Source organism: Channa argus, chromosome 24, assembly GCF_033026475.1.
Source record: "Channa argus isolate prfri chromosome 24, Channa argus male v1.0, whole genome shotgun sequence".
Taxonomy (NCBI): domain Eukaryota; kingdom Metazoa; phylum Chordata; class Actinopteri; order Anabantiformes; family Channidae; genus Channa; species Channa argus.
The window spans coordinates 10,367,538-10,382,766 of record NC_090220.1 but is presented as its reverse complement, the minus strand read 5'-3'; the positions used below and the strand labels follow the sequence as shown (position 1 = coordinate 10,382,766).

General features: G+C 37.7%; 2 protein-coding genes across 7 annotated transcripts in view; both read left to right on the top strand.

Moving 5' to 3' along the window:
- Window positions 1–3,209, top strand: part of riox2 (ribosomal oxygenase 2) — a 33,705-nt gene extending 30,496 nt beyond the window's left edge. For all 5 annotated transcript variants that reach the window (XM_067494330.1, XM_067494329.1, XM_067494328.1 and 2 more), the window contains one exon: window positions 2,523–3,209. In XM_067494330.1, the coding sequence (XP_067350431.1) occupies window positions 2,523–2,653 (131 nt within the window). In that variant the 3' untranslated portion in view covers window positions 2,654–3,209. The remainder of the gene's footprint in view (window positions 1–2,522) is intronic.
- Window positions 3,210–6,517: 3,308 nt separating this feature from the next.
- hlcs (holocarboxylase synthetase (biotin-(proprionyl-CoA-carboxylase (ATP-hydrolysing)) ligase)) overlaps window positions 6,518–15,229 on the top strand; it is a 43,842-nt gene continuing 35,130 nt past the window's right edge. For both annotated transcript variants that reach the window (XM_067494861.1, XM_067494862.1), the window contains exons 1-3: window positions 6,518–6,971; window positions 8,338–8,478; window positions 10,812–10,974. In XM_067494861.1, coding sequence (XP_067350962.1) covers window positions 6,720–6,971; window positions 8,338–8,478; window positions 10,812–10,974 — 556 coding nt within the window. In that variant the 5' untranslated portion in view covers window positions 6,518–6,719. The remainder of the gene's footprint in view (window positions 6,972–8,337; window positions 8,479–10,811; window positions 10,975–15,229) is intronic.

The window sequence follows — 15,229 nt, the reverse complement described above, 5'->3', positions numbered from 1 at the left end:
TTTGTGCAGCAGCCACCTGGTCTACTCTGCATGCTTTTATTCAGTTTTACTGACCTTTCTGCCATGTCCATGATGCACTAGAGTAGCTATCTGGGATCATCTTCCTAAGTTTGATGGGTAGTTGGTGGGGCTTGAATATATGTCCCATAATTATGTGTTGTATTGAGTGTTAGAAGGAAACAAATAGCTATAAATAGGGAGTTTTTCCCAAACTGAATACAAATAATTTGTGAGAAAAAGTGAGAAGTTTGCAACTAAATCCTGCGAGAATGCAAATTTTTGTGTGTTCTTCTGTCAAAACAAATATAACGCCGAGTGTTTAATTAATGGAGCAGCTCCCCCATTGGTGTGTGAGTGTTTGTGAGATTGTGAGGGAAATGGGTGAATGAGAAGCAATGTAAAGTGCTTTGGGTGCCAAAAGGTAGAAAAGTGCTACATAAGTGCAGACCATTTACCATTTGTTGTTAGCGTTGTCATTTGCAAATATTACAATTACATTTTTTTAAAGGTTCCTGAGAAACATGACTATCGTAAAAAATCTTAAGACCTCAGAGCTTGCGTTCAGCTTTACTTTTGTCATCATCTGTTATCTTAAAAGAGCTCTAAAATAAATATTTTTTTTCACCTCCACTCAACTGTGGAGATTAACATGGTATTGGGTGCAGTATTTGTTTAAGTTTTAAAAGTACAAGTACACTAAGGCAGGATCGGGCAGGATGACTGATGTGTAGGCACCCCTGCACACATAAACCTCCATCATCACAGTTTTTCCCTTAGTTCATTAGCTGCTCTTCACCATACTTAGCTTTGAGGCAGGGTTACCTGGTGTTGTACCTCATTCACTAGAATAATAGTTATTGACAACATAATGTATACAGTTACTGACTTTTTTAAGGCTTGAGAAATACACACATATTTGACACATATTTCCATATGAAGCTTTTAGTATAAGGGAAATAGGCAAAATATTTAGATGGTATCAGTTGAGCTATATGTAGGCTAAGACTGGACTGTTGCTTTAGTGTGTTTTCACTGCTCCTTGAAGATGGATGGGTTCCGCTGCTGTACAGCAGTCTTTAGTCAGAGCATAGATTCTCTATTGGATTAAGGTCTGGGCTTTGAATAGAACATCCCAGCACATTTAAATGTTTCTCCCTAAACCATCGTTACTTTAGCAGTGTGTTTAGGGTCATTGTCTTGCTGGAACGTGAACACTGACTAAAACAGGCTTTCTTCAAGAACTGGCCTATATTTAGTACCATGTTTCACTCCTTTCATTCTGATCAGTTTCCCAGTACCTGCTAATGAAAACCATCCCCATAGCATGATACTGCCACTGCCATACGTCACTCTGGGGATGGTATTAATAAATATTGATGTAATAAATATGTTAAAGCATTGACACCACTAAAACTATGTTCATTTAGAATGTCTGCATTAATATTTGTAAACAATCAAACTGTGAAATTGTTTTAAAATAAATTGTCTTTGGTATAAATCAGACATACTGAAAATATTGAAATGTGCACTTAAATAGTAAAGTGAATGAAGAGGAATGCAACTTGATTTAGACATTGAGGGATTAGCAAACTGAAGATATAAGACTGATGGATTTCTGAAGAGTCACTGGTTGTGGTAAAAAAATAAGTGTTGCAGAGTGAAATATTTCTTGCACAAATACCTTGTTTATTGGCTACGTTCTATGGTGATCAACTCTTTTTGTGACATTACTGTGGCTTGGAACCTACTTATCTCATTCCCACATCAGGCGTAATGCTTTCCAGCTTACCTTGAAAATTGCTGAGGGGCAGACACATTGCAAAATCAGGGACAAACAAAAAACACATAAAGAAGCATTGAGAACCATTGAGTGAAATGTTGCGATGGAAACTCAATAGAAACTACAGAATACTTGGCTTTGGCATTTGAGCTCTGAGTACTTTGGAAGCCTGGAAAACCTACAGTTAGTAATAACCTTTAACACAACAGGGAGCTGCTAATACAAAAGACACTCCTGGAACAATGAGGTGAAATGTCTGAATTTGAGATGAAACCGATGTTAGATAGACATAGGTTGACAGGTATATGATGATTGGTATGTTGTGGCTGTGACAGAATCTGATTGGTTAATAGAGTGACACCTGCAGTCAGTTGACTTAATTGGAGGTTGAGTTGGATAAAATGAGTCAATAACATAGTGTCTTCCTTAATAAACTTCTGCCTTAGCACTTTGCATTTTCAATAGTAGCACTCAAGTTAAACTTTTTTGTGTCTTTACTTTTCTTTATCCACTCACTTAATTTCTCCACAACCAGCGTGGAGTAGAACTCTGCATGTAAAACATTTTGATGTGCTTCTCCTATGTAGCATAAAAACATTTTACAAGAAGAAAAAAAAGATTTATCATTTAGTCCTAGTCCCCCCATGCATGGTTTTTAATACTTCACATCATATTTGTGTAAATATGTTAGGTATAGTGTGTCTCTGTGATGTCAAAACCCACTACTGTGTTGTCTTTGCAGGGCCTGCAGTTCCCTCTTTCCCACCTCCAGGCCATCCGACAGCTCCAACAGGCAGATCACCTAGCTGTGGCCCAGCTTCAGCTACCGACAGAGGAGGCCAAACTCAATCTGGTGATTGCTCTCTGGAGTGAGAGCCTGTTAGATGTGCTATAGCCCAAAGGAAACTGCTGAAATATTATCAATTAACAAAAGTACTAAATTCACACTAGGTTTTTTTTGTTTGTTTGTTTTTGGCTTTTGAATAAAGCTGTCATAGTTTATCCAGTGCAAAGATAGCTTTTTGTCCCTATATAAATCCTATGATGATTTAATTATAAGTCTGCTGGTCCATTTACAAACACTCAAAAATCTGGGATGCTGTGTAAAATCTAAATAAAAAATAATAAATAATGCAATTATTTGAAAATGTTTTCAATTCTAAATAATACAAAGACAATATTGTTGATATTAGCACACACCCCAATGTGTGGGATTATCAGATTTGACTTTTCTTCTGCTTTTTTGTGTTGTTCCAGTGCAAACAAAAACAATAAACGTGAAAAACAAGTTGCAATTGGAACAATTTTCTGAAAGAAGGGTTGTATTTTCTGACAGAATTGCAAGGGTGCCTATATTTTGGCCATAAATGTATATGATTTGCTTCAATTACATTGCACGATTAATAAACCAAAAAGGTAATGAAATACATACTGCATTTTCTTTTTGTCTTCTGCATGTCCGAACTTAAACTTTGGGATTCTATGAGACATTATGAGAGGGACATTTTCATGACCTAGTCACATAGCCAGGCTTGCTGGAGACAAGATGCTAAGTAGAACGTTTACACTGTCATTTACGATTAAATCCCGATCTATCCTATTGCCATGCTGGAAAATTAATTGCCTAATCATAAAAAATAGTGAAGCTGCTGTGTGGTGTGTTCTCATGTGGAGACACTCCCAATTGTATGGTAAACTCTACATACATAAGATAAATGAGGTTTGTAATTTTGGTTGGATCTGTGTGTGTGGGTTCTTCCACTTACTGACACCACACAAATGCTGCCTTAAACTGTATGCACAAAATAGGATGTTTATGGGCCAATCTAGAGATAGGGATACATCCAACCATGATCTAGATGGATTTCCTGTTAAATACACAATACTTAAAAATATAAATATTTCTTAATATTTCTTATAATTGCAACAATTATAAATAGCAGAATTATTGATATGGGAAACTAACTCACCATACCACACCAATTTAAGAGTATGAGTTCACTGTGTCCCACAGCAGCGAAGACATTATTGTATGTTATGTTGCTGTCCAACATACAGTTGAAGATGCCAAGAGAGGAGATTGAAGTGAGAAACCCTGATACTGTGCTGCGTGGGGTCTATCTTTTTCGTCCTTCGTAATAACTTAGAATTACTACCCTTCTTATCTGTTTTTATTTCTTTTCTTATAACCATTAACTCTTGCAGTAGTGTAGCCTTCTTTTTGCTCTGTTTGTGTTAGTTCTGGTAATAAGATGTGCAACTGTCTTTCCTATACGTAGACATATGTCTCCACATGTCTCTGTATCTAGTAGATACAGCACATCTTTACAATTGTAGTGTTTTGTATAAGAGTTCCACTATGCAGGCTACAAAAATGGTATAGTTACGTCTAGAATAAAAACCGATTCATAACAACAGCATGGTATTCTCTCATGTACTGTATATGCCATGGATAGCTGTATCTGTATATGACATTTCTCCTTTATGGGCGACTGTGGCGCAGGAAGGTAGAGCGGTTGTCCACCAATCTCACAGTTGTTGGTTCAATCCCCGGCTCCTCCGGTCATATGTCGAAGTGTCCTTGAGCAAGACACTGAACCCCAACTTAGCTGCTCCCGGTGAGTGTTGGCCAGCTGCATAGCAGCTCCCCCATCGGTGTATGAATGTGTGTGTGATTGTGAGTGTGAATGGGTGAATAAGAAGCAGTGTAAAGCGCTTTGAGTGCCAATAGGTAGAAAAGTGCTATATAAGTGCAGACCATTTACTTTATATTTTCATTCATCCTTGTTTCAAAGTTAGATATAACTGAATTTGCAAAAGCATATCTTTCTAATAGAAATTTATTCGATGGTACGTAATGGGTGGGTCGTAGACGAGCCGGTTGACCCAGTTATTTATGTGAGGATGACAGCAGTGTGTTTTTCTAGTACAGTCGTGATTTATGCTATTATCGAATTCATGGCCACTGTATGCCTGAGGTCCATAAACACCTCGTTATCTCCTGTCTCTATTTCTCATCTTCAGATAATCTAGGCAAAAATTGGGCCATCCAACTATGCTTTGGTGTAGCCTATACTCTGAATAAAAGACAGTCAGTTAGGGCCTTGATATTCTCACTGCCCTCTAAACCTCTCCATAATCCTCCTTACTGGTGTGATTTCTTTTAAAAAAATGTAAGCTTGTGCTGATCCTGGTATATGAGTAATATGAACAACAACACTGAGGTTATCTTTTTTAGAACAGACTGGAAAACTTCTGCTAAATTCAAATATTTCATTTTTTGCTGATTCCTATTTAAAATTACTATGCTAGTCATATCTTCTGTAATTCACCCAGTTCTTTTGCACTGAACAATGAACAATGAAAAACTGCCAACTGGCACAAGAAAAATTAGGGGTTTGCCATTACAAATCTTCTGGTACTGCTAATTCGGTTTCAATCATGAAGAAGATTACCTTCCATTTTTGATCCCAACACTGTTTTAAACATAGAGCCGCAGAGACTATAACTTTCCTAAAAGTCCTAAAGAGTCTTGTCAAACCATGACCTGTCTTACAATGAGATTGTCTTATCTGGGTTTTTTCAGTGAGGGGATGTGTGTACTAAACCTGGCCAAAGCAGTTCCTCATTGTGAGGGGGACAACGTCTTCTTGCTAGTGTTAACTGGTTGATGATTACTTAACGTCTGCACGTCTATGTCGTGTAGCAAGTGACAATAAGTTTATTCAAATTCTTGACACATGAGATATCAACCACAAATATCAGTGTTTTCTTTATAAAAACTGAAAAGATGTTCATTGTCACAGATTGGATTTTTTTTCTCCAATTAATCTTATATAATACAGGTCAGATGTGAGCTGGAGAAGAAACACATTCTGTGCGTTTTGAGAGGCCCTTGGCCAAAGCTGAGTTGGTGAGTTTGAAAGAAGGCAACATAAAATGTGTGGCAATGTTTGCCAATGCATAATGGAAGAAAGGAGGAGCTCCTTACAAATAGTAATTGCTCTCATTCTATATACCATTCTATAGGGAGGCTTCACTAAGCATGCTTTATAAAAAGGACCCTTAAGCTCAACTGGTAATTATTTGTCCTGACCCTTGTTTCAACCAAGGTCACACTGGATTTGTTTTGTGGCCTTTTTTTGAGGGTTAGGATAAGGTGTCATGAGGCAGCGTTGGCAAGCATACCCCTTGGTACCAAGCAGTAGGCCATCAAAGAGTCCTGCCAAAGAGCAAATAGCGGAGATGTTAAAAGTCTAAGTGTAGCCTGTGTTAGGGGTACACCCGTGACAGGTCACCAGTCTATCGAAGGGCCAACACAGAGAGATACATAGAAAGACAACTATTTACTTATGGGCAATTCAGAGTCACTAATCAACATAACATGAACGTATTTGAAATGAAATTGAAAAAACATGCAAACTCCACACAGAAAGGCCACGGTCGGGCGGGGACGCGAGCCTGCATCCTTCTAGCTGTGAGGCGGCAGCTCTAAAGTCATTTTACTCATTAAAAAAAAGCCATGTAAGGTTTATCTTACAGGAAAATAAAGACAGGCATTTAAATTATTTTTTACAGTGGACAGGTTGAGATCGGTACACTCAGGACCAAATAAGACAATGCATTTAACAGTGATACGCCATTTGCATAGAATTCAAATTTAGTTTTTAATGCTTGGCAGCATCGTTGAGAAGACACCAGCTCAGTAGGTGGCGGTAATGTACTTAATGTTAGATGCCACCGCTAGCATTAAAAGAGAAGTAGACGGCAGTTCAGCATGGCTGGCGATACTGAATCTTGACCTCTTATTTTTCAGCCATTAAAGATAAATGCGCGTAGCAGTTTGCTTGACCGTTACTAAATTCGGGCTCAGTGCCGCCTCGGCTGACTGTAAGTTTAATTATATAACAACGGACAACCACGATGGCTCCCTCCGCGTATGCTGGTTAAGATGTTGATAACGCTGTGCTACGTATACATGTGGGTGCGATTTCAAAAGTGCTACTCAGCCCTAATACGCAACAGTATGTCCAAACTGAAAAACAGCAGCTTCACTTTTAGTGTCTGCTCGAGCCCAGCCTTAGTATCATCGACTGGTCGCTATACAACACCATACCGGGATCATGTTCTAAACGAGGACATCGTCTTCCTCCAGCTGGGAGATAAGGCCGTCTATGTCACAAAGCTTCAGGTTAGAAACCGGATCTAGCCTAACGTTATAGCTTGCTAAACTACGTGTTATCAAATGATTACAGATTGTGGTGACTACATTGTTAACCATACTTACTTCTGCAGACAACATAGCTGGGAGGCTTTCCTAAACCATAACACAATTCGAAAATTAATATCACACGTACTGGTGTGCATTATTTTAAGAAGTTCAAATGTTTTGGCCATCTTATTTCAATTGATTAGGGAGCCAAAACATTTTCACCCCTTAATATAATACACTCAAGTACGACTTAGCACCTATTATGACTTCAGTAATAGGAAAGAAGAAGTAAAAGTTTCTTTCAGTAAAAGAAAACATAGAATTATCACTACAGAAACAGAGACATTATAACCTTTTAAAAGTAGAGTTCATGGCAGAGCTGCTGTATTGAGAAGACTCAAATTTGTGACTGTGGACAAGAATAACAAATACTAAATTAATATGTAATATTGCTTTGTGTATGTAAACACTGCTGTACTCGTGTGCATGATTTCTATCATAATGGTGTTGTCAGTGCTAGCATTTAGATTAGATAGATAGAAAGAGAGAGAATATAGCACATTTTCTTTATAGCACATTTTTTTAGAAAACATAACTTTGAAGGGTCAGTCCCTTATTTAAATTTTAGAAAAAATATTTTACCAAAATGTACCTATATTTGATTATCTTCTATCTAGGTAAAGGCTTTACTGTTTTTTCTCTTTAAGTAAGGAGAAACATTTAAATAGTCTGGTTGTAATGCATTTCATCTTCTACTTTTGGCCGTTTCCTTTAGAGGTTCCCACAGCGGATTATCAGTTTCCATCTCATTCTGTGCTCTGCGTCTTCCTTGGTCACACCACCCTCTTGCATGTCCTCTTTCACAGCATCCATGAACCTCTTCCTTTGCCTTGTTCTTCTCCTCCTGTCCAGTAACTCCATCCTCAGCATTCTTTTACGGATGTGCTTTGTTTCCCTCCCCTTCACATCCCCAAACCATCTAAGTCTTGCTTATATCTCTCTTTGTCTCCAAGCTATGTGCTGTGCCTCTCATATACTCATTCCTGATCTTGTCCGTCCTTGTCACTCCCAGCTGTACCGGTGACTGTGTCATCTTTACTCTCCTCCATTTGTGTTTGTGTCCTTACACTGCCTGCATCTGCACCTTGTGGAAGAAAGCTGCCTTACACTGCCAAAAACTAATTTGTGATGAAACAATATAAACTAAACAGAAAAAATTTGAAATGATAAACATTTTCCATCATCCTGAAATATATTGTCATATTGCACAGCCCTACTTCTAATCTGTGTGTAATATTGTTGTAGTGTTTTATTTTTTTTCTGTACTTATTTGTTTTGTTTCCAGGCATGTGATGACCTCAGCAAATGGACTGTGCTGTTGGGGTCTTCTCTGGTTTATGTTCCACAGAGAGACAGTATTTCATTCATCATAGAAGCTACCGAATACAGAGTGGGCAACTATTACTCTCCCACATCGAATAAGAAAGTAGGCACCACTCATTGCTTAACAAGCATAGTTGTCAAAATATTATACCAATTAGCTAAAACGCAAAAAACTTTATACTGACCATATGGTGCCACTTTAAGTACGTTGTTTTTATGTTTTAAGAACATGGCCAGGAGGCACCTGTGAACCAAGGTTAATTTTATTGACAACCAAATTAAATTTATTTTCTTTTTACTTGATCACAACCATTAAGTGAAATGTTATCTGTTAGACTATATGAGGGGTTATTAGGGTTTCCTCGAAAGGTTACATTTTTTAAAATGAAACAGTTGGAAAGGTCACAGTGCTACTATGTGTTTTTTATATAGGTCATATTGGGTGTTGGAGTAGTAATTCTAATGTTTTGGCCACCCTATTTAAAATTCATATGAATGATAACAGATTAGAACCAACTCTTAATGCAATGCTCCCCAGTACGAATCCGCCACCCACTATGACTTTAATAATAAATTAATTGTAGAATTATCACCTTTCTGATATTTCAACTTAAGCTTTAACTTTTAAAAGTAGCATTCATGCAGAGGTGCTATGTTGGATTGCATTAGATTGTACAGGTGTGTATGTGTCAGCCACTGATTGTGCAAGTTCTCCTGCTTAAAATGATGACAGAGGTCTGTAACTTTCATCATAGGTACACTTCAACTGTGAGAGATGGAGTGTGGAAAAAAAATCCACAAACCTGTAACTTCTTCTTTAAGAAACTCTTCTGTCCTCCACTCGTTACCTGTATTAATGGCACCTGTTTGAACTTGTTATCTGTATAAAAGACAACTGACCACAGCCTCAAACAGTCAGACTCCAAACTCCACCACGGGGGAACTACACGGGGGGACCTGGTGAATGACCTGGTGAATGACCTGGTGAATGACCTGCCGAGAGCTGGGACCAAAGTAACAAAGGTTGCCATCAGTAACACACTACGCTGACAGTGCCAGACATGTCCCCCTGCTTAAACCAGCACATGTCCAGGCCAGTCTAAAGTTTGCCCGTGACCATGTGGAGGATCCAGAGGAGGATTGGGAGAATGTCATGTGGTCAGATGGTGATGTGGCCAAAATATACATTTTTGGTAACAACTCAGCTCGTTGTGTTTGGAGGAAGAAGAATGCTGAGTTGCATCTCAAGAACACCATACCCACTGTGAAGCATGGGGGTGGAAAGATCATGCTTTGGGGCTGTTTTTCTGCAAAGGGGACGGGACCACTGATCCGTGTTTAGGAAAGAAAGAATAGGGCCATGTATCGTGAGATTATGACCAGAAACTTTCCATCAGCGAGAGCTTCGAAGATGAGACGTGCCTAGGTATTCCAGCATGACAATGATCCCAAACACACCGCCTGGGCAACGAAGGATTGGCTATGATGAAAATTACAGACCTCTGTCATCATTTTAAGCTGGAGAACTAAATACTTTTTTTGCCCCATATATATACTGTAACCAATTACAAAGTGAGATGCTATGAATTAGTAACACAAACTGTAAAACCATTGCAATCTGAGGTTGTAAATTTTACTCCTAAATTTTTCAGGCTTTCTTGGAGCAGACCTGGCAGCAGGGTTATTGTGAAATATTTGATTTAGGGGGAAGGCACCTTAAATTTGTTTCAAATTTAGGCCTATCTTCTCCATCATTTATTTGTTTGTGATTAGACAGTATAAAATAAAAACGGGATTTTCCTCTCAGAGTTAAACTTTCTACACTGGTGCTTGTGCAAAGAAAATCACGAGGCACATAGAGCGGAGAAATGCGAGGCTTACCACAATGCAAAAGCAGTGCAAAAAAGACTTTACTCTCATTGAAAATAATTTTTAAAGGTCTGCCCTGGATTGCTAAAATATGTTCTGTTTGATTAGGCCCCAAGAAATGTAACAAATTCATCTTGCAAACAATTTCTGTAGTTGGAACTTTAATTCTGTTTTTGCTTGTATGGTATTATGTCCTGTACAGTTCTGCTTTGATTATAATTGGTCTTTGATGATTATTGATTACTGTTAATCTGCTTTACATTTTCATTTACATTGAGTCCTTTGGCAGATTTTACAAGACAAGGAAAAATCTAAGTCAAGGAGAAAACATTATAGCTTTTATTTAATAGTTTTACAGTTAACATCTAAATAAAATGTATAACAGTATTGCATATTCAAGGACCACTCACATGCATGCCATTATTTTTTTCTTAACCATTTGACTGCTTGGTTCCATTATATAAATAACTTCTGCAGTCCAGTCCTGTTTGTGTAGTAGGCCAAACTTAATGAATTGATCCACAGAGAAGGTATAGTCAGCTAATTATTATCGTGTGTTATATGCAGGTGCTGAAATGGTCTGACTACTGCCGTCCTCTGGCCTGTAGCCCTGGCCAACCATTCAGGGCAGTGGCTCAGGCCAGTGTAGATAACTTCAGTCGGATTGGAGTGGCTTTTATCGAGAATCGACTTCAGCTAGACAATGGACTTGTGCCTTCAAAGATAGTCCGTATGTTGCCTTCATTTACATTTCATTTTTACCCTTTTATACCATGCTTAAATGTACTTCCATGTCACCATGTCACAACATTTTCAGTGTATTATGTCTTTAAATAATCATTTGATGTTTGCTGTCACTTTCTTTTTTTTAAAGATAGTTTAGTAAAATAGTATAATAATCAGCAAGAGTAACAGTAAGAACCTTTCTTATTTTAATCTTAATTTGCATTTTTAGGAGTTTTAAATTATCTTAAACTACCAAAAAATATTTTAGAATGTTTTCGTTTTTTTAATAGCCTAAACAATATACAGTTAACTGTGTTTTGGCGATGATTATCACTTGTCACACGCTGTGCTGAAAATTTGATTAATGGATGGTATAGACGAGGGGTGCCCAATACATTCGATCACGATCTACCGGTCAATCACAAAGCTAGTGTGGGTAGATCACATGGAATTAACCAAGTAGACGTCAGCCAATCATCTGTCCTCACTATGAAATTTGTCACTTGATTGACGTACAGGGCAGCCAGTCTTACCTTTTGTCACATATGGGTCACAGCACATGCACATGCATATAACGGTGACAAGTGCTGCAAAAACTTTAGCAAGCTAGCGATATAGCCTCCAATTTATTTCTTTTAAACTTAAGAAAGGGTATAAAAATGAGGGGGGGGAGCTGGACAAAGTAAGAAGTCAAAAACTTACCAGTTCCATATGGAGTGGGAGGGGGACTTTTTGTCACTGTCATGTTTGAAGTGCGTTTGCCTCACCTGCCAATCTGTCATCGCTATACCGAAGAATGGGAAATGTGGAGCGGCTTTTTCAGACTGTTCATAAAAACTACGACACTGACTTCCCCCCGAAAAGCGAACTAAGAAGAAGAAGGGTGAAGAAACTAAAATTTCAACTTGAGGCTGGCTATCACCAGCTACTGTCCGGACTATGCATCCCTGGCTGATTCTATTTAGTGCAAGTCATCAGAGTAAGGTAAAGGACAAAAAATATACAGAGTTGTATTGTGCAATATGGGTTCATGTAGTTATGCAAGCTACACCAACATATTGTGTATATATAAAGAATTCTTAATATATTCATAAATATATGTTGTGTGTTTTTATAGTAAGTAAATCATATTGACTTGGTCATTTTATAATTAACTCACAAGCCAAAATAGTGTGGGCACCCCTGGTATAGACCCAAAAATGAAGTGAAATATGGTAGCTCATTAACATGTTCACCATGACATTATTTATTTCACCAAAATCATGCAAAAACAACAACAAAAAAAAAAACAATTATATGTTGTTATTCGTCTGAGGTTGTATTTGCCTTACTACTAAGACCTACTATGACCAGAAAGCCTGGTGGCTCAGTAGTAGAGCATAGGGTTGGGATGCAGAAGGCTGCAGTTTTGCGCCCCAGCCACCAAGTTTCTGAACCCATACAAAATGGGGGAGGGTTGCAGCAGGAAGGGTATCTTGAGTAAAAATCCATTTCAAATCAAATGTGTTCCGCTGTAGTGACCCCTCAAGGTACAAGCTTAAAGCCCTTGAATAAGACCTACTATGATAACATGATTTTGGTATTATCTTTACACAAAAAAATAAAAATAAAAAATAAAATAAAATATAAAATAAAAGAGGCATACCAACTTTCAAACATGACTGTATGTTATCATTAATATAGTCAACGGTTAAATTTGTAGTCTTAACATGGTCAAACAAATGTAGCCTGTAGCTCAGTTTCTCTGATGATAATTAGGTGTCTGTGACATTACAGCTGCAAGAGAGCTGACAAGTATGTCACAAGATTGAGAGTAGAGGCCCTCTTCCTTAATTATTTAAATCATCTGTAAATGTCCTGCTGTGTTGCAACCATACTGTAGCATTATGACCGTAAACACTTTTTTGCAGAGCAAACTGCTCAGCTGTTGCAAGGCATGGCGGCTGTGTCCACATGGCCTGATTTTTACTGACAACACACTTTAACAGAGATTTTTTACTTGCTTGATAGCTAATCATACTTGTCTTTAATGGAAAATTAAGCCCTATTGAAAAAAACAACAAAAACAAAAAACATGGATTTGGAAAATTATTATATATTTGTATTAGAATACAAAATATTAAACTGCACTTGGAGTCATGCCTGGTATGGTAGACACCTTGATCTTGTACTTATAGCTCTTCATCCTCTGTTCATTATCACTTTGGCCCATCTTTCTGATTCCTAATATATTTTATTTCATCCTGGATAGTGTCTGATGTTCACTAATCCCCTGCGTCTTTCCTTCCGCTTAAGTATGAAATATACATCTCTATCAATACACGTAAACGTTGACGCGGACCTACGCTCAGATTCATTCACACGTTTCTTTTATACTTGCATGGCAGACTATGTCCAAAAGAGAGCATTATTGTGTTAAAAAAAACTCAATTTGCTAAAAATGAAAAAACAATCAGGAAACAAAAATGAAATGCGTGTGATTTACAAAACGATAAAATGGACCTGATGAACATTATTCAGACTGTTGCAGTATTTGATAGACATAGTGAACTAAAATGTCCTGTCATTTGTTGTTATTGAATAAACCGATGAATATTTTCAGAGATTTCAGGAGTGGTCATTTAAATGGCTAAATGGTAAATTGTCAAATTATTTAAATTTAATTGACCAAATAGTTTGTGTCCCATGCGAAGCATAGTATCAAATCCAGCCTGTTCTTATCCTTTTTGTAAAAAAAGTCATAAGTTTAAATACACGTCAAAACACAGTGAAAACGAAATGAATGCAATAAAGACTGAATAAAGGGCTTTGAGTAGACAACGTACAGTATATAACGAGATATACCTTTTTTGTTCTACTTTTCCGTTATTTTTCTTTCCAGTCCTATTCCCATTTCGTCTATCCAATCAGTGTGGTTGTTGCACATCTTCGATGATTTGGGAGGTGTGCACGTCGAGGCCTCTGCGAGCCACTACGACCTATGGTTACCCATAATTCCCTTCTATGCATAGGTCTGCGACTTTTACGTGTATAGATAGAGAAGAATTAATCGGTGTGCAGTCGCAATCTGCTGGAACACTCTCTGTTTTGTAAAGAGCTTTTTTGTCTTTATGTGAGTTGACCTTATCTCCTCTATTTGATATTAGAATTACCACTATAATGTACTCCTGTACGATTTCACTAACCACTTTGACCTCAATAATAAACGAATAGTACAACCCCAATTCCCCAACCCCCCCAAAAAAGTTGGGAGGATGTGTAAACGTAAATAAAAACAGAATGCAATAATTTGCAAATTTCATCAAACCATGTAAAAGTGGTCACATAATTGTTTTGCGACTACTTTTTCAAGGATCTTAAAAATAAAGGGGAGATTAGATATTGGTCTGTAATTGGCTAAAACACCTGGGTGAAGACAGGGTTTTTTAAGTAGGGGTTTAATTACAGCTACCTAATAGGCCTGTGGTACATTCTGTAGCCTGTTTGTAGATAGATTGACGACATCTAATACGAACATATCTATTAATGGTAAAGCTTCCTTGAGTAGTTTAGTTGGAATAGGGTCTAGCAGACAGGTTGTTGGTTTAGATCAGGTGTGTCAAACTAATTTACACCGAGGGCCACATCAGCATAATGGTTGCCCTCAAAGGGCCAGATGTAACTTTGAGCGAGTATAAATGTAGCTAAATTTAACTAAATGCAATGTAAAAAAAAAAATGCAACTACTCCTTAATGTTAAATAACTCTGGATTTTTATTATTCAATTTAAAAATATTACATATATATTTGCATAATGTTTGCATTAAAAAAATGCATTATTTTGCATTTTCTCCTTCATTAGTCAAACAAAGCCCGCTTTTCCTCCACACATTGTAGGTGCACTGTCTGTGGTTAATCCCAACAACTTTTCCCAGGGCAATGCATTTTTACTTACGGACTTCTCCACCGCATCAAATACATCCCGTCCTGTTGTGATTCCATGCATGGCAGCTACATCAAAGAGCTCCTCAGTGACAGAAAGGTCCGACTTGACGCCTCTAATAAAAATGGATAGCTGCGCTGTATCTATGTTGTCTGTGCTTTCATCAAGAGCTAATGAAAAAGCTATGTAGCTGCATGTGTCTTCGGCCAGCTTTGTTGCCAGGTTTCCTGCTAGCTCCTTAACTCGGTCCACATTGGTGTTTCTTGATAAACTTACATTTTCAAAAGACTGTATCTGTCACATTGTTTTTACTTTTGGTTCTCTTGAACACATCCTG